This window comes from Tachypleus tridentatus, chromosome 4, assembly GCF_004210375.1.
Source record: "Tachypleus tridentatus isolate NWPU-2018 chromosome 4, ASM421037v1, whole genome shotgun sequence".
In the NCBI taxonomy this organism is placed as follows: Eukaryota; Metazoa; Arthropoda; class Merostomata; order Xiphosura; family Limulidae; genus Tachypleus; species Tachypleus tridentatus.
The window spans coordinates 40,204,096-40,226,239 of record NC_134828.1 but is presented as its reverse complement, the minus strand read 5'-3'; the positions used below and the strand labels follow the sequence as shown (position 1 = coordinate 40,226,239).

General features: G+C 31.4%; 1 protein-coding gene across 1 annotated transcript in view; it reads left to right on the top strand.

Moving 5' to 3' along the window:
- The window catches only part of LOC143248905 (1-phosphatidylinositol 4,5-bisphosphate phosphodiesterase-like), an 86,675-nt gene that overhangs the window by 20,710 nt on the left and 43,821 nt on the right, over positions 1-22,144 (top strand). Inside the window, exons 5-11 of the mRNA XM_076497851.1 lie at positions 3,961-4,040; positions 7,191-7,244; positions 7,547-7,628; positions 13,812-13,912; positions 14,642-14,699; positions 20,119-20,227; positions 21,528-21,738. Of these exons, the coding sequence (XP_076353966.1) occupies positions 3,961-4,040; positions 7,191-7,244; positions 7,547-7,628; positions 13,812-13,912; positions 14,642-14,699; positions 20,119-20,227; positions 21,528-21,738 (695 nt within the window). The remainder of the gene's footprint in view (positions 1-3,960; positions 4,041-7,190; positions 7,245-7,546; positions 7,629-13,811; positions 13,913-14,641; positions 14,700-20,118; positions 20,228-21,527; positions 21,739-22,144) is intronic.

The window sequence follows — 22,144 nt, the reverse complement described above, 5'->3', positions numbered from 1 at the left end:
TAACTTTCTCAAAGTATGGATCTATGACAATATTTAACATAATCTGAAACATGCATAAATCACATGTTTAAGAAATGTTTTAAAGAAGTTCTTTATCAAGTGGGTTTTGACATGTTTCTTTTTTATTTAATATTAATTAACATCAGTATTGTTCATCAAATTGGATGTAACTTTTTTATTAATGTTTTAAAAAAATAATTTTTATTTACAACAATGAAACAGGTACTCAACTGACTTAAACACGATGTGGACCTATCCTCAAAACTAGTGACTTCTTAAGTACTTTATTTTTATGGTTTTAGTATTATAAAGTTTATTAAGTTTTATATAAACTTTGTTGTTTAAAAATGTCACAAAGTGTTATGTTTATTTTCATTGACAAACATTCAGTAGTTTTAGCAGAAGTTTTGTAGAAATCTATAGGAAAAAACTTGTGGAATGTTATATTATTTTTAGGTTATTATACGTTTGGTACTACTATATTTTGTAAGTATAATGAGGATGAGGGAAGCCCATGGGCTCAGTCATTTGGTTCAACTTTTCACTTGTTACAAAGTAATTTATTTGGATTTTTGTTCTGTTGTTGCAAGTGGATCACATAGACCACCAACAGGAGGACATTTACAGAATTTACATAGAGACAACTGGATAGAAATGAAATAACGTTTTTATTATACACTGTTGAGCAGTTAATTTATACTGAAACCCTCAATATTGTTTTGTAATAACACTACTTCTAAATTATTGAGTTCTTCATTTTGAAAGTCTACATGTTGGTTAATAAGCCCTTGTGTTATATAATAACACATACGATATTAGTTATGTTAATGCAAGAAATTCTCTGTCATAATCTGTAGAACTATATTAACAATTCTTACAAGATAGCTTTAAGTAATTTCCCTTTAAACCTTTTAAATCTACCATTTCTTAATCATAGTTAATGCTCTTCATTTTTCTCTCTCTATACATTATACATTATTCAACCTTTAATCAAACACTGTTAGATTGGATCAAAAATAGCATACTTAATGAACTACTCTTGTCTTTTCCTGGAGTCAGATAAGTGCAAAGAAGATTAGGAAGTCAGAGAAATGCCCATTTAGAATCAGAAACATGGAATTATATACACAATGTTTAGTGCTTTTCTGATTGTTCAAGAAGTTTTGAAGATCTGCTTTCAAAGTAGTTCTTTCAACATAGTTGGTACAAGTGGGACTTTCCAGCAACAAGTGAATTATTCCATCAGACTGTAACCAAAATCCACTTTGTTATTAATCCTTACAGAACTTATTTCTATCTCTTTGAGTATATAGAGACAATCTGTATAATGCTGGACTCTTCATTAGCAGTATCTCACCCTTGTCTTTTATTACATTTCCATGGTCTTATTTCATCATGCATTTCATCTAACTGTTAGAGTTTTCTAAACAGACACCACATTTGCGAGCTGTAAATTCTTGTCCAGAGGTCATGACTTGAATGTTGCTTCTAGCTTATTCCTTTTATAGCCTCAAGCCTATATCTTCCCTCTCTGATACTATGTTTTACAAGTTACTGTCTAGACTTTCTTATAACACTTTTCCTCTAGTTGTTTTCTCCATGCTATACATATGTACATTATAAAGATGTACTTCTTGAAAACCTTTGCATATTTAATATACTTAGTATTTGTATTCCACAAATACATGCCAAGTATTATTCATTTTCATGCACAGTGGTTTAGGATGAATAAAATAACTTGTTCCTAAATTATTGTACTTGAGGACACTAATTCCTCTATTTTTTGATATACTTTTGCCACACATTTTTATGATAATTTATATGTTAATTCAAAGTACTTAAACTGTTTCAACTCAAAAAATATTTTGTAATCAGTATTTTGCCATATTCTGACACTTATTTAGTGTAATTAATGAAGAAACAAAGTTAATATCTTCATCTTCACATAGTTACAAAGAGTTTTGCCTGTAAACAAAACAACCTAATTGTTGACTTTTATTAAAATTTGTTTTTACAAAAGACCTGTTACTCCTAGAAAATATATTAGTTATTTCTAGATTTTTCAGCATTTATTTTTATTTATACAGGTCTTGGTTGAAACCTTGATGCCACAACAAGTGGCTTAATGATTTACTAATACAACATAGCTTTCAAAGCAGTGATAAAGGAATTTTAAATATGAATGGTTAGAGCAAGAACTAACCATTGCTAATTGATAGAGAATTTTGAATAAGTTTAATGTGGTGGATGGATGGAAGAAAGAGAATGCAGCAGTGAATGATTGAAGATTCAGCTGAATACATATGTATGTGTTTAGCTAACAATTTATATTCCATAAGTAAACATAAAAAATACTTAAGAAACAATATGAGTAAAAATTATTAATTTAAAAAAGGTGGAATAGAGATCATTAAAAAAATGTGCAAACAAGTTAAATCGAAATGTAAAAATTATATTTTTAAGTTATAAAAACAGTACATTTACTGTTTAGTGAGTAAGGTAAGTGATTGCAAAATACTGTAATTACTCGAATCTTTATTGAATACATTTTTTATTTTATTATGTTCATGTAATGCATGTAAATAAATTATGCTGTCTAACTGGTTATGTAACTATTTGTAATTATAATTATGACATGTTTGAAATAAAAATATTATTACCCTTATTGTGAGAATAAAACATGTTTTCATTATTTAATTATCAGTTTATTTAAGTTACAGAAGGGAAGTGTGACATTACTGCATGTTTGAAAAACAAAAAGTGGTAATCTTGTGGTGGTATTTAGTCCATGTAACGATGAATCTCCCAGTTGGAAAATTCCTCTAAAACCTTTGTAAAAAATTTTTTTTTGGATGAAAACTTTGTTCTTCACAAATGTGCAAGTGACCACTGTCAGTGGAGATCAAAGATAATTTAAAGATTACTAAACAAATAATGTGAAAGTAAATAGGAAATTAATACCACATTATGGTAATTAAATGATTGGAAAAAATTAAAGTGGAAAACAATTGCTTAGGTTGTATGGGGCATGGTGTACTAATTGAATTAGTATAATAGATTAATGAGCCAATCACTTAATTAATTAGCATATACTACTAATTGTTAAACTCTATATATATCATCAGTTTTCTTAAAAACGACGGTTACTCTGTGAACCAAATTAAGCAAGTAGACTGTAATTATTATCAACTATATAATGATTAGAATGCATTAATGCACCAGCTGGAAACCATCACAGCTAGCAGTATTTTTGGCAGTAATACCATAATTGAAGTTACACTATTGGTGAATTAGAAATCTCCAAAAAGAAGGATTAAGTCTCTTAAAACCTTTCAAATTAATTAGAATATCTTACAAACAGTTATTTTGTATACATCATAAATGTAATGGTTTCGTACAAAAAGAACTGACTAGTTGGTGCATGCGATAATTTCCAGAAGAATTAAATGCTCTGTTATTTATTAGTTCAAGTAGCTATCCAGTAAGTGAATGTGAAGTTATAAAATGTTCTATCACAGACCCTATTTTATAACTAATATGGTAGTAGTTGTTTGATATTATGCACAAATCTACACAAAGGGCTATCAGTTTTCTGCTTCCATGGGTATCAAAACCCAGTTTCTAGCAGTATCAGTCTGCACAATATGGTAGTAACTTTCATTCATTAAAATAATTCTAGTTTGTTTAATTTTCTTTTCCTTTTTGTTTTGTATATGTGTGTACAACATTACTTTGTTTCAAATGTAATTTAATTGTATTTACTGTTTTTAGAAGATTACATTTGTAACAACATTTGCAGAATATCACCACAAACCTTTGCATATTAACTTTAATACTTTTAAGCATAACTGAAAACTATTTAACAGATTTGTAAATAAGTATTTGTATGTATCAGTAAATAAATGTGAAATTATTTTAATCATTATGAAATATCATGGACAAATGGAAATTTTCTTATAGATTTGGCAGCAGGGACTACGAGAAATCACAAACAACATTAAAGCCATTAATGTTAGTCCGATGATTTTGCTGAAAAAGCAGTAAGTAAAAATAGTTTTTTTCATAAAAAATAAAATAAATAATCAACTCAAAACAAAAAACATTGTTTTTTAAATATAACCATTATGTTCTTAAGTCATTAAAATATGAAAATAGCCACAAACAACAATCTAAAATATTATATTGTCAAAATAGGTAACCTTTTAAAGAGTTAATTATGGTTTCATGTACATAAAGTATTTCAATTTTAAAAATGGTGCATACAATCCTTACTTTTGAATGTAGAGGAAATTTGTGTTGCATTGTGGTTAGTTTATTGATTAGCCTGATTGCTTTTTATAAGACCTGAGCCTTTTATGTTTTATCTTGAATCAAGTTTACTTTTAGCATTTCCTCATATATGAGATGTAAGATCATATAGGACAGGATACAGAAGGTGAAGGACATCTACCTTTCATTTCATTTTGTAGCCCAGTAGCAAAGAAGTTACTGATTTGCATGAAGTTGCCAAAGCCCATGGATAGTACTTTTTCCATCATTGTAGCACCTCCACCAGATGGAACTTCCTTTTCTTTCCAGTCCAATTTTTTATTATGGCATCTCTGCCCTACCTCGTTATGCCATTACTAAGTTTTTTTAACCATATTTCCCTGAAGAGGCATTTCCTGTATGGTTTTATTGGGCTTTTATCATTCATTTTTGAAACCAAGGAATAGTACAAATATTCATTCAAATTTTGTACACATTGTTTTAACTGGAGAACTTGAGAAGACTAACATGGAGGCTTAATATTTTATTGGACCTACGATATTATTAATTATGTGGCCACTTGACAAGTTCTTTAAAATGGTAGGTATATCTGAATTTGCCTAGATCAAGACTTTCTCATCCCTTCACACAGGAATTTAAGCTTTGTCTTGAGTGTCATACTTTTAGCATTATGATCAGTTCTATCACTACCTTTCTCATGTAGTTGCAAACATCATCTATGTCAGTAACATTTATATTTCCTCTTAATCAGTAAATATGAACTTTATAAAGCTTCAGCTTCAGAATGCTTTCAATAATCTGTATGTTTAAATTATTGCAAATGGTTTTAAATTTTAATCATCTAAAACTGTTTGGATGTATATTTGCCACAAATGAAGATTGAACCATAACTTTTAACACTTGCAATAATTACAGTGATGGCTGAGAGTAAGCTAGTTCTCAGAACTTTTCATTTATTCCACAAATAAAGAAATGTGAAACCAAGTTTATGAAAACACTACATGTTCTCTGTGTCCTCTCTTCTGTTTCTTGGGGAGTAGATGGATGTTCTATGGCCTGGATTTTTTATCTTCTTATTTCATCTAAACTGAACTATAGTTCTCTGGTCTATGCTCCAACCAATAAATCTGTATTTAAGATGTTGGACTATGTACATCATCAGACATTTTTTGAACTTTTCAAGTTTAGATTTTTACATATAGTTCTATAAACCTTCACTTTTTTACATTTATAACTTGCAGTATATTCAAACACATCATCCCATTTGATTGTGATAAAACTGGACAATTAACTCACTTAATCAATATTATCTGTAAGAATAGGTTGCACTTATTAGTGTCAAGTAAAATAATCAAAGTTACTATTACATCAGTGTGTTGTGAAAATAATCACAATTAGTGTTTCTTTTTATTTTAACAATTCAAATAGTAAACTATTGGCATTATTGTTATATTCAACTAATTCAGGTTATTTAGTTTACTTCTTTAATGTCATGACTTGTGAAAATAGCCTACTAATTGAAATTAAGATTTTTCAATTATAATTATTTTTATTGTGCCAACTGTTGAAGTATTGTGAGAATAATTGATAAATTTAATGTAATTTATTAATGATCTCAACAGTTAAATGATTATTAAATTTCACTAATTATCCATTTCTATTGCCACTTCAAAACAGATAGGCTGTTGTTTTTACTCTTCTTTATCACATCCAAGCCTGGTCCTTATGATTAGCCTATCTCCTACTATCTTCCAGCCTACTGATGTTTTGCTGTGTCTGGAAGATTCATATACTTCTAAATGTGAATACTTACATCTATTTAAATATGCTAGTCTTTTAACTAGTCTTTGATATTGTAATTTTCTGATGGTTTAATATCAAGGAATCATCTGGGTTCTTCTGTGGTTTGCTCAAGAATTCCCACTTCAAGCTGTCATGTTCATTGCAGAGTTGTATGCAATCTTTTTTGTTTTGGATCACACCATAGCAAACAACTGTCATTGTACTGTCTATACATATTATTATAATTATAATACCTTGAAGTGCATAAAATTACTGAGCATTAACTCTTTTCCTTTTCTTTTTGAAATTCACAAACAGTTGGACAAGTTATATTTATCATGTTTATCTGTCCAGTTTTACCGGACTTCGAGCCATGTTGGACTCGGGGAGCATACACGTATCAGTCTCCACTGCACCATGAAGCCTTTAATCATTCCATATGTTGTTATGGAGTTGGTCATCAGCATAGACATTGAGCCAGATCACAAGTGATTTGGGATGGACAGCAACATAATACACTTTTTCAGATCAAACCTGCTGTCAATTTTTAGACATATAACTTACATGAAGATCATAGAAAGAAAGTTATTCTAATGAGGCTTTGCATTGGCCATAGTTTTGTCTAATACATTTGTGTAGTGTTTTTGATGTTTGGCAGAATCATTCTCCAGATTGATGACATTTTCAGTTATTTACAAACTATAGACCTTTTAAATTCTGCTTTATGTTTTAACATTAAAAACTAAAATGTGTAAATAACACAATTTGGTTTTTTTCATATGCTCTTACTTTGTTTACTTTTCTTCTTATCAATTTTAATTTATGTAAAAAACAATTTTTGACATAACCACTCATTCACTTGTTTATACGTGGTTCTCATTTTTTCAGAATATTTTATTTTAATATATATGTAAAAGCAGCTAGTATGGGTAGAGAAGGCATTATGTAGGTTTTTAATATTGTTTTTCATTCTATGTAACAATTTTTTTATATTTCCTACTTATATTGATACATTTTGATAACACCATTTTAAACAAATAATTTTTGTATTTAAATAGTTATTACTTCATTGATTCCTTTGATGGAATATAATTTCATGTGCCAGTGGTCAACACTCTTTTTTTTATGTCACTTTCCAGTTGGATGAAACTTAGATTTTTAGTAGATCCAGATGGGAAAATTCCAGTTAGAAGGTAGGTTTAAGCCGAGTTTACCTTTTAATAATCTATTTTTTAAAGTCACTAGATGTTAATCTTAAAGAAGTGTGTTATAAGAAATACACTCGTAAGTTCATTCAAAAGATCTTTGGAGTGTTTAATTTAAATTATATTAATTAGAAAAGTAATTTTGATCTTACTGTTTATTATGAAATATTTTACACTTAGAGCTAATATCTTGTGATAATCTATCTTTATATGTTAAGGTATCAATGGAACTACATTAAGTAGTAGCTGAAGGTTTTATGCAGTGTTTGATGCTTATTATTGTTTTCTAGAATTGCCCAAACATTTGCTTCAGGGAAAACAGAAAAGTTAGTTTATCAGTGTTTTGCTGAAGTGGGGCTTCCAAGTGGAAAGGTATAACTAGATCTTTTTTATACAGCAAACACTTTTGACATGGGTGTGCAGAAGCTATAATTAATTTGTTCATGTGGGTAAACTTTGGTGTCTCCAATTTTTTTTCTGGTTCTCAAGTTCTGTACACATTCACATTCTACATCCACTGAACATTGAGTTGTTCATTTTGTTAATGATACTTAGGTGACATAATAATCTGTGACATTTTGTATATATTGCCCTCTGATAGCTAGTAAGATCAGCTTGAAGGAAATTACTCTCTTGTATAGCACATTGATAGTCAAAGCATTTCAGTTTTATGGTTGTTATAGGGTGAATTTTATGTATCATGGATTTTGTTTTGTAATAATTCTGTAATGTAACACATGAACAACACATGGTTTAATAGCATTTTACATAAGTTCAACTGAATAAGAATGAGAATGACGTGTTAAGTATATCTTCCTTGATGTGATATCATGTGATGTATCATGCACGAAACACTATGTGCTGTTTCATGGGAAACTATATATTCTTTCAAGTTACTGCCTCCTTGAGCTTCTGTATCATTTGTGGGTTCTTTTTCAATAAACTTACAGAAAAAGTTAGAAAAGCTCATAACAGGTGACATTAGACAGAACACATCCATAAATATCAAGACTGCACTTGGAAGGATGTTATATCCAGATGTTTTACAACAACGAAGTTATTACAGTCAGTGTTTATATATATAAAGTTACTACAGTGTTTGGTGGTGTGATATTACCTCTTAAGTGTGCAGTGTAATGTTGCCAGTTTATTAACATTTTTAAGTGATACATCAGAATTATTACTAACAGAAAATGGAGGATGTATAAAAAAATGTGGAACCAATAAAATCCTGCTTACAATATGTAACCTTATCTGTGCTGTCATAACAGGTTTCTTTTTAACTTGTGCTGCCCTTTATTTACACATTTTTTGCAGTTTGTTGATGCTCCCATCTACCTCTCATGTGATTTCATGTGGTGTAGCTGCACTGTAATAAACAAATGAACATGTGTTAACCTTCCATCAGCAGTAGCACGATACATCCTCCTCATGCAGCTGACTTTCTCTATACTGTAGAGCAATCTCATCACTACTTGATTTGAAATTTCAGTGTATGCACTTGTGCTTGATTTTTGATCCATGTTTCATTTTATCATGTATAATTTCACTTTCATAATTATGTTCTTTCTTTCTGTAAATATATTTTGTGTATTGGAAAATTTATTTTATTTTCTGCATAATGAACTTTCAGTTTAATATTACTACAATGGCTTCTGGTATGAATTTTGCCACTAATGATCCAATAGTAATTACTACTTCTGTGGCTTCAGGTTCCACTTTCAGTGAAGGAGGTCTTGACCTTGGTATGTTGCAAGTTAGAGTCTGTTATGTGATCAACTGTGTTTTTGGTATCATAGGTGGATTTCTGTTTTGAGGAAGGTATGAACAGCCTTTGTTGTGTCTTCCTCTTCTACCCCTTTCAATCTACCTTTGTTTGCATTTTTAGACATGATTTCTCAGGTATGTTACCTTTTGTCTCTTTCCTGTGTATTAAATCCCCCCTCCACTTTATATTTGAGTCTATGCTGAACAGTTTCTTACCCAATTACTTTCATGTGTCAGCATGCCTTAGTCCCCAGTTTGGCTGATTCTCATGCTTTGTCATATTACAGGTTGGAATTTTCGTTTTTGAATCTTCAGATCATAAAGTCTCTAATTCAGTCATGGGGGATCTAATTCTGCTATTACACTACTATTTCCCTCTCTCTGCAGTAACTACCATTTAACATCCATTCACTTCCTTTCCAACACTATTGACCATTCCTCTGAGGGGTTGTTTGGCAGATACACTTTCCTTTCTTTTTTTCTGTGTTGTTACAGCTATCTTCTTTGGTATTGTCCCTTCATATGTAGCATCTTTGTATGTTGTTGGGATCATGAGATGCCCTCTTGTTACATGTGCATCTGCCTGCTTCCTATTTACATGATCTTTGTCTGTCTTCTTGCTTATACAAATCTGTTTTTGGTTATCACCTTAATACTTTAGAGTCTTAGATAGAGATTGTATATCAACATTCCTTCCACTTCTCTCATGTTTCTCATCTTTTCCAATCCTCTTTTACTTGTATTCCTATGTCTTATCTCATTACATCCTCCCTTCTCCTAATGCCACCTTCCCAGATTACTATGGCATATTTTCAAATTGGTCATCTTCACATTTTCTGATGACAGTTTTGTCGATTACAATTCCATAGATTCCACCTTAGTTGGCCAGGCTTGCTCACTTGTGGTGCCCTTTTGCATGGGTACTTTGGCTCTTCAGGTTTTAACAGGAGAATAATTTCTCCCTTTATCTACTCCACTTTATTCATGTGTCCTGTTTTTCCCTTTTTGAGATTTAATTTCTTGGCAGCACCTCTCCAAGGCAATTTGAATTTCTTGAACAAGTATGTTATAAAACCAGTGTTTTATTCTTCTCCAGGTTTTTATTTTTATCTGTTTGTTCACCAGGTTTTGGTATCTTGTTGTCCTTTTTTCCAACCTCACCTGCTTAATTTGACCCCCATAGTTCACTATGGAATTTTTCTTTGCCTTTCAGTGGTCATTCACTCTGCCATACATCTTCTGTCAAGTGACCAAATACTTTAATCCCTTGAACTTTGTCTTCTTCCATTTTTCCATACAAGTTAACTTTGCCTTGTGGCATAACAGGGAAAACACCTCATTGGGCATTTCTCCTCCCATTTCTATTTGCATCTCTTTATAGATGCTTTTCTTAAAGGATGGGGAGCATATTTAGATTATCAGGAGATAGCCAGAAAATGGTTGAATTTTCCCTGTGCATCAACTTTTTGAACTCCTAACTGTTTTTTTTAAGTTTTGGATCATTTCCTGTTGATGATACTGGGCCACCTTGTTATGATCCATTCCAAAACTTTGACATTTGTCTCCTAAATCAACTGTTAAGGGGGAACCTGATATTGTTCGCTTTGCTTTCAAATGCTCAGGCTTCTTTTCTGGGTGTCCAGTCTCAGGAGGTCCTTCTTGTTTGTCATATCCTGGGTGCTGTGAATCATGTGGCAGATGGGCTATCTTGTCCAAACAATTCTTTTCCTATAGAATTGTCTCTTGCTCTTAATATGTTCCAGTGTATATGCACCCCTTCTTCTGGATTCATTTGCCACTCAGCTCAATACAAAACTTTTTCCCTTCTGGTCTCTGGTTCCACATCCTTTGACTTCTTTTTCCCTACTTTCACTCTCTTTTATACCTTCCACTGGGTGTTGAATCCTTTTTATAATCCCATTTTGGTCTGCACAACTGTGGTTTCTACTGTCAGGCCTCCTTCAATCATTTCTTTCCCCACCTATTCAACCTTTCTGATCTTTTATCCTACCATAGCCACACTCCATCTTCCCATATGGATTTTATTTTATCCCATGTGAAATGATGTAGATGTTCTACATGGATAACCTTTTTTCTCACTCAATCCATATTTCTTCCTTGATAATTTGCTACCATAAGTATAGCATTTTCTGTTGCTAGTCTTTGCACCATGGTCTGTCACCTTTTCTACCAAATGTTCCCTGCTTATCTGACTTTTTACTTGACTTTCAATAGCCTTGTCTTTTACCTATAATTATTTTGTTTCCAACCATCATTTTTTTCTTCTGTTCTTTCTTTCTGTTTTGTTCCTTTTGCCTGATCTGTCTAATCTACTCAGTCCCATAGCAGATTGGAACCTCAGTATTTTCCTTCATGCCTTTCCTTCCTTTGACACTTTGGTTTCTTACTCTTTGTACCATCTTCCCTTCAATACATATTTCTTACTCCTTTTCATGTGTAGATGTTATAGGTCCAATATCTTTGCTATCAACATCTTCCATATTTTTATCACCATACCAATGTCTTCCTTTATCCAGATCGTAGTTTTTTAACCAAGATGTTGGAAATCTGTGAAGGGAATGTCACCTTCACTTCTAATTCCTTTCCTTTCATTTCTTATTTGTATTTTGGTATGCTCTGCATTGTTAGGCCCTCTACTAGATTCCTTCCTTTCATCTTGTTTCTGTCTCTTCAACCTGTGACCCTTCTCTTGTCATCCTTACAGTCATCAATTTACTCATCTCGCTAATGCATTGCTATTCGAGGATTCTCATTATATTTTTTCATTTCCTTCCACCAGATTCATCATACTACCCTTTCCCTTACTGCTCATATTCATCCTCCATTGGAAGGGATTATACAGTTTGGCATGTGGGCCATTTTTACTTCCCACTACCTGCATCATTTGGCCATCTTCACCTTATTTGGCAATTGCTTGTTGCCAGTCTCCACTCTCTAAATCTCATTTTGATTTTAAAGAAGTAAGTACTTTCTTTTTGTATTTTTCCCCTTATAGTGTTCCTTTCTCCTTTTCTGGATCCCACTCTTTAATCAGTGGTACTTCTCTAGGTATACTTAAATTTAAATCTACACCATATTGCCATTCATGTCTGTAATACTCACTGAAGAAATGGGGTAATCCACAAAGCGTGCATTAGACCACATTAACTCATGGTCTGTCATGATTAGCAGTGTTGGGATCACAGTCCATCCCTTTGAACATAGTTGAATAAACCATAACCAGTCTGCTTTTTAAAATGCAATTTGTTCCTATGGCTGCCTTTTTTTTCTTTTCCTACCTCTTCCTGGATATCTGTTTCTGAGTGGTCTAATGTTGGATCAGGGTAGAACTAGCCACTTATACATAATTGGTAAGGGTCTTTTTTCCAACCACAGAATGGATGAAATTTCCAGATGTCATCTGGTTTTGGAGTGGAATTAACTCACCTCATTTGCATTTTCCTTCCAACTGTCACCCAGGTGTCAGTATCCCAGGTCACACATGACCTGTCAGAATATAAGAAGGTCAGTATCCCAGTATGTTGTTTCTGCACTGGTTCTGCACATGTGTGCTCTGGCTGGGTTATTAGAACAGAAGCTGTTTTTCTCTTCTGTTTCCAGTTTTTGAGGTGAAAATGGTTTGGACCCTCATTCTACTGCAAACTGGAAGACAAATACCTGATGCTGCCTGGTTTTGGACAGGAGTTGATCCACAGAATATGGTCTGATGTGCCCTAGTCACTTTACACCATCTGGCTAAATTGGATATTTACTTCTGAAACACTTGTCATTTACATTTTTGGTGTATCTTTTTTTTTTGCATGATCTTGAAGTGATGAGACTGTTTTACAGTACAGAGAGAGTCAACTGTGCTAGGAAGGTTTAGCACTCTTATTGGTGTAAGGTTGTTGCATGCTACAGCCCAGCTATATCATTATCATATGAAACCATATGGGGGTAGGTGGGAGCATCAAGGATAGTGGCATGCAAAATTGTGGGGAACAGAGGTTAGACCACATCAAGGAAAGCTGCTATGTGAGTGAAGTTGACTTTCTATTGTAAATACATTTTCAATGTAGGATGGTGCTAACTTTAGTTGAAAATCTATTTTAAAAATTCCATTTATGTGTCAACAGTTCTTATTATCAAACTTTTTTATTCAGTTTTCTCAACAAATACAAGTCATTTCAGAATGTTTTGTGGACAGAATTTAATTTAACATAATGAATTATAAAAATTCAGTATCTAGGATATTAAATATATTTTAACATTTACTAACTGAAGTTACATTTAGTTTTGTGTCCTAATTTAATTTTCATGATAATATTTGATAAAATTTAGAAAATTATTGATAAAAATCTAATTTTTGTGTCTGTGAGTATGAATGTTTTAAACTCAGAGTATTGTTCAATGAATAAATAATTGAAATAGGTGTTATAGAAAGTCTTATATATAAATTTTAAACTTAATATGAAAAGAATTTAAGATAGTCACTTAAATATCAGCATATTAAAAAGTTCCTTTTTTTTTATCAAAATTACTAATGTGCGGTTAACATTATGGTTTTCATGTATTTGTTAATCTGAAGATGACCTAAGAAGGGTGTAACGTTGTTCCGTACTTTAGTTTAATTAAAGTTCTAATACCCATATCAGCTGTCTTGAGAACACATTTGTGCTTTAAGTGGGTTTCTCATCATCATGAATTATGGTTTTCAATTTTTTTGTTGTAATTGCTGTTTTCCAAAGAGGCATTCAAAATTGTCTAAGTAATATATTGTTCTTTTAGAATGATGTTATGGAAGAGGAAGAATTTACTTTTGACAAATTTTACCAAATCTACCATAAAATATGTCCTCGAAATGACATAGAAGAATTATTCAACAGTATGTGAGTATAATAAGCTACATATTTATACTTGCTACCTTGTATATTGTTATTTTTGAGTACTTTTTTGCTGCTGGCTAAAATTAAATTATTTTACCACTTAAGTAAATAATTGTATTGTTAATTTATTAAATTAGGAAATATATTTATGTGGAAAAAATAGAATAAATAACCAATAAAATATGATTACAGATATTGGAGATCTGTAAAATTAATGTAGTTTTAGACTTCTGTGGCATTAATCTTGTTGTAATATAATTTGAATGATTATTTCTGTGAAAATAAGTATTAAACGAAATGGTAATACTGAATAATATATATATTATTATTACACCATATCATTATCATGCACTGTTTTTCATTAAATTATTTGTCAGTTTATTAACTTTGTATGATACTACAGAAATGGATTTTAGGATATTAGGAAAAAAGCCCTTGGTAACAAAACAGACTCTTGAGTGATTGAACACTCTTGGAAGCCAGTGTTTTCAATGCACCAACTATATAAAATAGCCTTTGACCACTAATCTTATAACCTTTTTTAGCTAACTTAATTTTAGTACCTAGGATTAAAAAAAAACTAAAACTGTTTCTACATGATCAAAAAATATTTAAAATTTAGAAAACAGACTAGAATGTTCTGTAAACCATTTGATGTATATTAATTCTTGAGATATTAGATACCATAGTGTGTTAGGATTTTCAACAATGTTTATTTTGTTGTGATACAAGTACAAAAGGGAAGGCTGACCACGTGGACTGGATGACTTTCATGAACTTTTTAAATGAGGTATGCTAAATTTTCGTGGTTCAAATTATGCATTTCTACATGGGATTTGCAGAAAAGAATCTCATTACACAGATTTAAAGGTAGAGAAATTTCATTAAAATATCAGACAAAATTTTTTATAATGTACCTAAAATATAATTTGAAATTCTTGAATAGTGTTATCAGTTATGACTAATATTTAAAGTTTGCAGAAATGTAAATAAAAAAAGATGACATTATATGAAAACAATAAAACTTGAAAAGTTATACATTAAACAAAACAAACTAAGAAAGAAAGAAAAAACTATATAGTATTTAAATATCTCTTCCAGTGAGTGCATATTTCATACTTACAGAATTAAAAAAACCTTTCTAAGATTCTAATTCAGGACATACTAAATCTAGGCAAGGTTATTTGATAGTTCAATTCTAGCTTTTACTTTCTATCACATGATCCAGTTACAGAAATTATTTACTGTGTCCTGGAGTAGTTGTATTGTGCCCTATACTTTAACTTGTCTATGTGGAACTGCTGTATGGTTATAACATGGAAAAAAGAAATATTTCCATATTTTAATGTTATTTTCTGTTTTTTTGTAGTTAAGAACACAGCTACACAAAGGGCTATCTGTGCTCTGCTCATCACAAATATCCAAACCTGGTTTATAATATTGTAAGTCCATAGACATATCAAATTGCCACTGGGGGAGAAGGGGGTGATGTTATTTTTTGGTTGATCAAACACAAATAGAATGTGAAATATGAGAGTAGTTTTGCATTTTTCATACAAATTCATTTTCAGAAAATGTGTTGATGAACTTTCTGGTGATGTGTGCAGACAAATATATTTTATTTTAAAACATTTCATTGCCAAGTAAAATTGATGTTCTTTTTCTTAATTTTAATTTCTGTCATTTGATTTTTAATTCAATATAGGCTGTATTTAAGTCTTTTGTTTTTTCATTTATTTGAATCTCTGTCCTCTAACTTGCTTTTGTTCCATTTCACCTTGTGTTTTCTCTAATATACAAAGTGTTTATGTGTTATTTCATCTTCATATCAAATCATGTCTCTTTCATTTCACCTGAAACAAAATCACCAAACATGTTCTTCCACATACAAGTTCCTTGAATTTCTAGTTGGCATAAAGATAAGATAACTGTATGATAGGTTTATTCTTGGAATTCCACAAAAACAAAAGGTTTTTGAACATCAAGTAAAGAAAGTTAAATCAAAATGATCAATTTAAATATGGTTTAAAATACTACGATTACTTACAAGTAGTTTCAACAAAATTTTCATGCCATGATAAAAACATTTAACATTTCTTTTGCTTAACTTTAATAAAAGTTATAAATTATTGCAATGGAGCATTTTTATTGTCATTTTCTCATGGAAGACTTGTTACTTTAAAAGAAAAACTGTAATTGTATTAGTGCTAGATGACAAACTGTAAATGTACATTTTGTTCTCCCTAAGCATCAAATTACTTCAAGGTTTTAGTAGAATACAGGTGCACAGCAAAATGATTTTAATATAACACAGGTGTACTGTGAATATTGTAAAAGTATTACTTCTGCTTTGCTACATGTATTCAGTGCATCTCTCAGTAGAGTATGTCTATATTATACATATTGAATGTAAGAAAGAACTGAATGTTTGAAATACATACCCTTTATACTTGTTTTTATAAAAAATAGTAAAAGTGAACATTTTATACAAATTTTCATATAACAATTTATTTGATACATCTTATAATCAAAGATATAATTTTTAGTTTATTTTATTGTGTTTATGCAATGAATCTTGCATTGTGAAGGATTAAAGAGTAAATGCCATTAAATCAAAACAAGTAGGGCCTGGCATGATCTAGTGGTAAGCATGCTCAACTCACAATATTTAGACTGTAAGTTCAAATACCTGTTACTAAACATGCTCACCCTTTCAACCATGGGAGCATTATAGTGTGACAATCAATCCCTCTATTCATTGATAAAAGAGTAGCCCAATAGTTGGCAATGGATGATGTTGACTAGCTACCTCCCTCTATTCCATCACTGCAAAATTATGAATGATTGTTGTATATAACCCATGAGTAGCTTTTCAGAAAACCAAAAATTTTGGTAATTACCTCCAAAATGTAAAAATCCTTTCATTGTTGAGTTGTCCACATGCTGTCAATAACCACTTGAGTAGTTTTGTTTTCCCTTCAAATATTGTACAGCATGCATCAACTTATTCAGAGATCTCCTTTCCAACATTCCATGACTTACTTTGGCTACATCAGGAGGATGTATGTAAGCTCTACTTCCCTATTGTAATAAAGATTTTCTTAGTTAGTTGGGCTGTTAATTCTCTATAAATTCTAAAGATCAGCAAATGAAATTGGTGGTGCTTCCTTGTTTACTTCAGTGTCAACTACATCTGCTCATTTCTTTTGATATTTCTAAGTGGCTAAAAGTATATTAAACATGATTTTCATTCTCTACTCACTCAGTGACAGTTTTTTTGTTTCTGGATGAATATCTTATATGAACTGTTTGGTGTCGTCTCAGATCATTAGTTCATCTGTAGGACTTTTGGCTTAGGGATTTTTTGGCTTGACTGATCCTTCTGTGTAATCTTAAGTCTTTTCATTCTAATACATTCACTTTCTAATATCCTTCAGAAAGATACTTTATTTTCAGGATTCTCTTTGCCACTCCATTTTGGCCTGCTCAGCACTGTTTCTCTTTTTATATCCATTTTTCCAGAGGGAACCAACCTCATTACCTCTGTGTGAACTTTCTCAGAATTTTTAATGCACCTCTTTCATAATGATGTTTATTATCTACAGCTTCATGGCTGACTATTGTTTAGTTCCTTCTTCAAAAAGCCAGATTATTTTTATGGCCCTTCCTGTTTATCAGTAATATTGGACTACCTTCTTGAATTTGTGCATTATACAATGTATGTTGTTTATTTCCACTCCTGAAAAAACTGTTTTGATCATTATGTTTTGTTTTTCATAATTGTGGCTTATCAACTTCTTCCATGGCTGGTTTCAGCTCATTGTTATCTAGCACCTTCAGATACCATGGTATCTGTTTTGTCCCCATTACTGAAATATATTTTCTTAGCCTTTCACATTAAAAATGTCAAGCTCTTACACATTTTCCTAAATGGGTGGTGAGTTTAGTCTTGCATTTATGGTTTCTTCCATTTTTGAAGCCTTAATTACTTGTTTTACTGTAAAATTGTATTTTCTCTAATTACGTGCATTGGGTAGAAGTCATTCTTGATATCTATGCATTTGATTGCTTTACATACTTAATTTTCCCTCAAAAGTTTTACACCCAGACTGAGCCTTAATTCCTATCTGCTCTTGAGGTTTCTTGCTAATTGCTTTACCTGCTCTGACTGATCCTGATTATCACTCAGAAAAAGTTTTCATGTCCTGTCACAGCTACTTGTCATTTTCAACGTATTGAGTCTTTCAGATGGGTGGATATTTGTTTATACTTAACAACTAATCGTATTTCTCAGTTTTTGCACTAACTACATTAACAACTTGGCTCGTGCAATTCCTCCGTTTCATTTTAACTTGATGTTCCTGAGAAACCTTAAAAGTGGTTTTCAAATTGCATATCACAAAATTTGACATTTAAAAATGCCTTATAGCATTCAAGTAACAGTATCTTTATAGGATACTCAGCAATCTCTTCTTGGAAATCATTAAATCAAGTTAACTTCCTAGTAGGGAAGTTAGTTACTTAACACTTGGGTCCAAACATATGTTGTGCATGATAACCCATGTACATTACTATGTGACTGAACACCTTTTTTAACAATTATAGGAGCATTTGGAACTATAGAATCAATTGATAAAAAACAAAAACAAATATAGTCTCCTTATAGTATGAGACCATTTTAAAATGGATTCATCCAAACAAGACTCTTGTATATTACATATAACTTTAATTGCACTAGACAGAATTTTTCCATTTCTGCTATTGTTCTTGACAAAGTTATACTCTCTCTGCAGATAAACTATGAGAAAATGCCCAATGGAAGTGAACAGAAGATGCCAACTGGTAGATGATGATAACACCTAAGTAAATTCCTTTACCACCTCAACATGCACATACTTGAGACGACTGTTCTCTTATGATCTCTTATATCTCCAACCAGTATATGGAATGCTTAACTGTCTTTATCTTTTACTAATCTATTCAGTGTTCCTTTTGCATTATCCATAAGTTGTAGGTCCTATTCTCAGATCTACTGGGGTTTTTTTAATTCTTCCTGGGTACCTGCTGATTTGATCAACTTTTTTGATATAGTTTTTTGAGGCTCAGCATTAGGAGCATCTCCAGTCGTTATCTGTTACTGGTTTACTTCTCCAAGAATTTTCCACTACCATTACAAGGCATTATATTACATTATGACCCTGATTATCTGTTATATCACCACTAGTAAAGTACATAGCTGAAAATTTGATGACTTGCATATGTGCCTGACTCTCACTTTTATATATTACTTTAAGAGTACTTAAGATAGCTAATATGCCCTGTTGAGAAATATGTTTTTTTCTGAGTGTACTAATTTAGTCCAGTTCCTTATGAGGCTGGATTGGTGTACTTGTTGCTGTCACAAATCCACTCCATTGACTTTTACTCTGGTTTTGGATTCTATTCAAGCTTTGATTGATCCCATATTCAGTTATGATGTAGGCTGATGCTTTCCTGCCTAAAAATAGAATTTTTTGGTAACTTGTTGGTCTTTATGACTTTCTGTAATTCTCATCTCCATTTAAGTGTGAAAATTTCAACTTCTTTATCTCAGAGGTAAGCGTGTTTGTTTTGAATTTTACATTTGTAGTATTAAAATGAATTTCAAACAGTTTCTTACCTCTGAAATATGTTCTTACTCACCTGATTTACATTTCGGCCACAACAACAGAATCTATATTATAGTGAAAAAACAAATATTGTGTAAGACATGTGAAAGGTGGGATAGTGGAGAACACTGGGGAAGTTGATGCTCTCTTTGCATGGTGTAAAAGACATTGAAATCTTTAGTTATATGATTATTGATAGCATTAGAGCAATGCAACAAGAAAAAGCATTTTGTATTTCAATGGTAAGTACTTGTTTGAAATTTGTTTTAGTGAAATGGATGTAAAAGCTTTGTATGAAAGGTTTTTCTAATTGTGTGTGTAAGATAAAAAATTATATAGTGTAACTATAATGCATTAGAAGTTGTTACACATATGTTCAGACATTTGTCACCTGTAACTATTTTAAAAAGCTTTGTATGAAAGGTTTTTCTAATTGTGTGTGTAAGATAAAAAATTATATAGTGTAATTATAATGCATTAGAAGTTGTTACACATATGTTCAGACATTTGTCACCTGTAACTATTTTAATCATTTTGCTTTTGTCATATAAAATGTCACAGAAACAACGAGATCCAAGGCTGAATGAGATCCTCTATCCATTATATAGTGAGAAAAGAGTAAAAGAAATCATAAGGTGTTATGAACAAGATCCAGAAAAAGCTGAAAATGGTATTTTAAATTAGTATATTAAATTGATTATATAGATTAATTTTGTGGTGAAGATAGCACTTTACACCTCACTGTGAAAATGTCTTAATTATATATCTGAGATAGAAGACACAGGCATATATGCCTCCAGTATCTAAATTGCTAACAGTGTAGTTTCCATTGCTGGGCCTGATATGACCACGTGGTTAAAGCACTTGACTCATAATCCGAGGGTTGCAGGTTCAAATTCCCATCACACCAAACATGCTTGCCATTTCAGCCGTGGGGGCATTATAATGTGACGGTCATTCCCACTATTCATTGGTAAAAGAGTTGACAGTGGGTGGTGATGACTAGCTGCCTTCCCGCCAGTCTTACACTGCTAAATTAAGATTGGCTAGTGCAGAGAGCCCTCGTGTAGCTTTGCCCAAAATTCAAAACAAATCAAACCAATCCATTGGCTGTGGTATTGCTAAGTAGTTAATAAGGACAATGGGAATCTTGCTAATTCATTCATATGCATCACTAATTTGATGATGAGGCACTTGCCATCTTAACAGAGAAATAACCATTTATTAGAATTTTGTGAACTTGTTGAATATGGGTATTCTCTATTTTATAGTAAAGGAAAGCACAATTATTGAAAGTGTTTCTGAATTAATTTAATTAAATAAAATTTGCTACAGTGTGTTTCATATAATTATCTTATGTTTTTGTGGAGTGCAGTATGTAGAAATAAGCTATAACTAAAATGTATAATAAAACATAATTGTAGAAATTTGAATAATTTATAAGTAGACCTAGCTTCTCTTCCTTGGGGGATGTCAGTAGAGGTTTTGTATTGGCCATCACTTATGAACTGTTTTCTTCACCCCTTGTTAACTTTTTCTTGCATAACCTTAATGCATCATCTGTCTGACCATGTATTTTACTATATATATTTTTAAACTGGTCTAACAGATGTTAGATATTTTAAGTATATTTTAGGTTTATGTTGTGTGGTGTCCCATTTCCTTCATACTGCAATAAATCTTACTTTTCTTAATTAACCATTCTGTGTGATTCTGTAATAATAGTATTTTGAAGTGAAATGAAAGCATTTCTACTTTGTTTCCAAATTTTAAGGACTAATATCTTCTACAAAGCAAAATGTGTTACCTATTCACTTTATCAAGTTTTCTATAATACACCTTTGTACTTTTTATGTGAACAGGAATTTATTTATTGAATGCAAATGTAAAAGTTTCAATAAAATATTATATAAAAACATAAGTAACAACTTATGTTTAAAATGTGATGTATGTTTATTTTGTGATTGTAGGCATTTTAACATACAATGGATTGATCAGGTACTTCATGTCAGATGAAAATGCTCCAGTATTTTTAGACAGACTGGAGATATACATGGACATGGACCAGCCCTTGTCCCACTATTACATTAACTCCTCTCATAACACTTATCTCACAGGTAGACAGTTTGGTGGTCGTTCTTCTGTAGAGATGTACAGACAAGTTCTGCTGGCAGGATGCAGGTAGATTGTGGTCTCACATGTGTAAAGCTCTTTGATATACTTTTAAATTTTGCACAACTACATAATGTTTTCATTCAGTTAAGAGGCTATTATCATTAATGTATGATACATATATATATAAAATATATATATATGTGCAATACAAGTGCAAATAAAAAATTAATGATAATTTCTGCATCAGAATTTTTTTATTAAATGCATTTTTAATAAATTATATGAACTCATTCCACTGCCAACAAAGTAAAAAAAATGTAACTTGGAAACCATAATACAAACACAAATTGTTTGTACCATAGAACTGTTTAATGTTAATGTGTTTATTGCATTTCATGTTTCAGAAAATTCCAGTATTTTAATCATGTGATTTATAAATATAATTTGTAGCAACATTTGTTAAATGATTTTG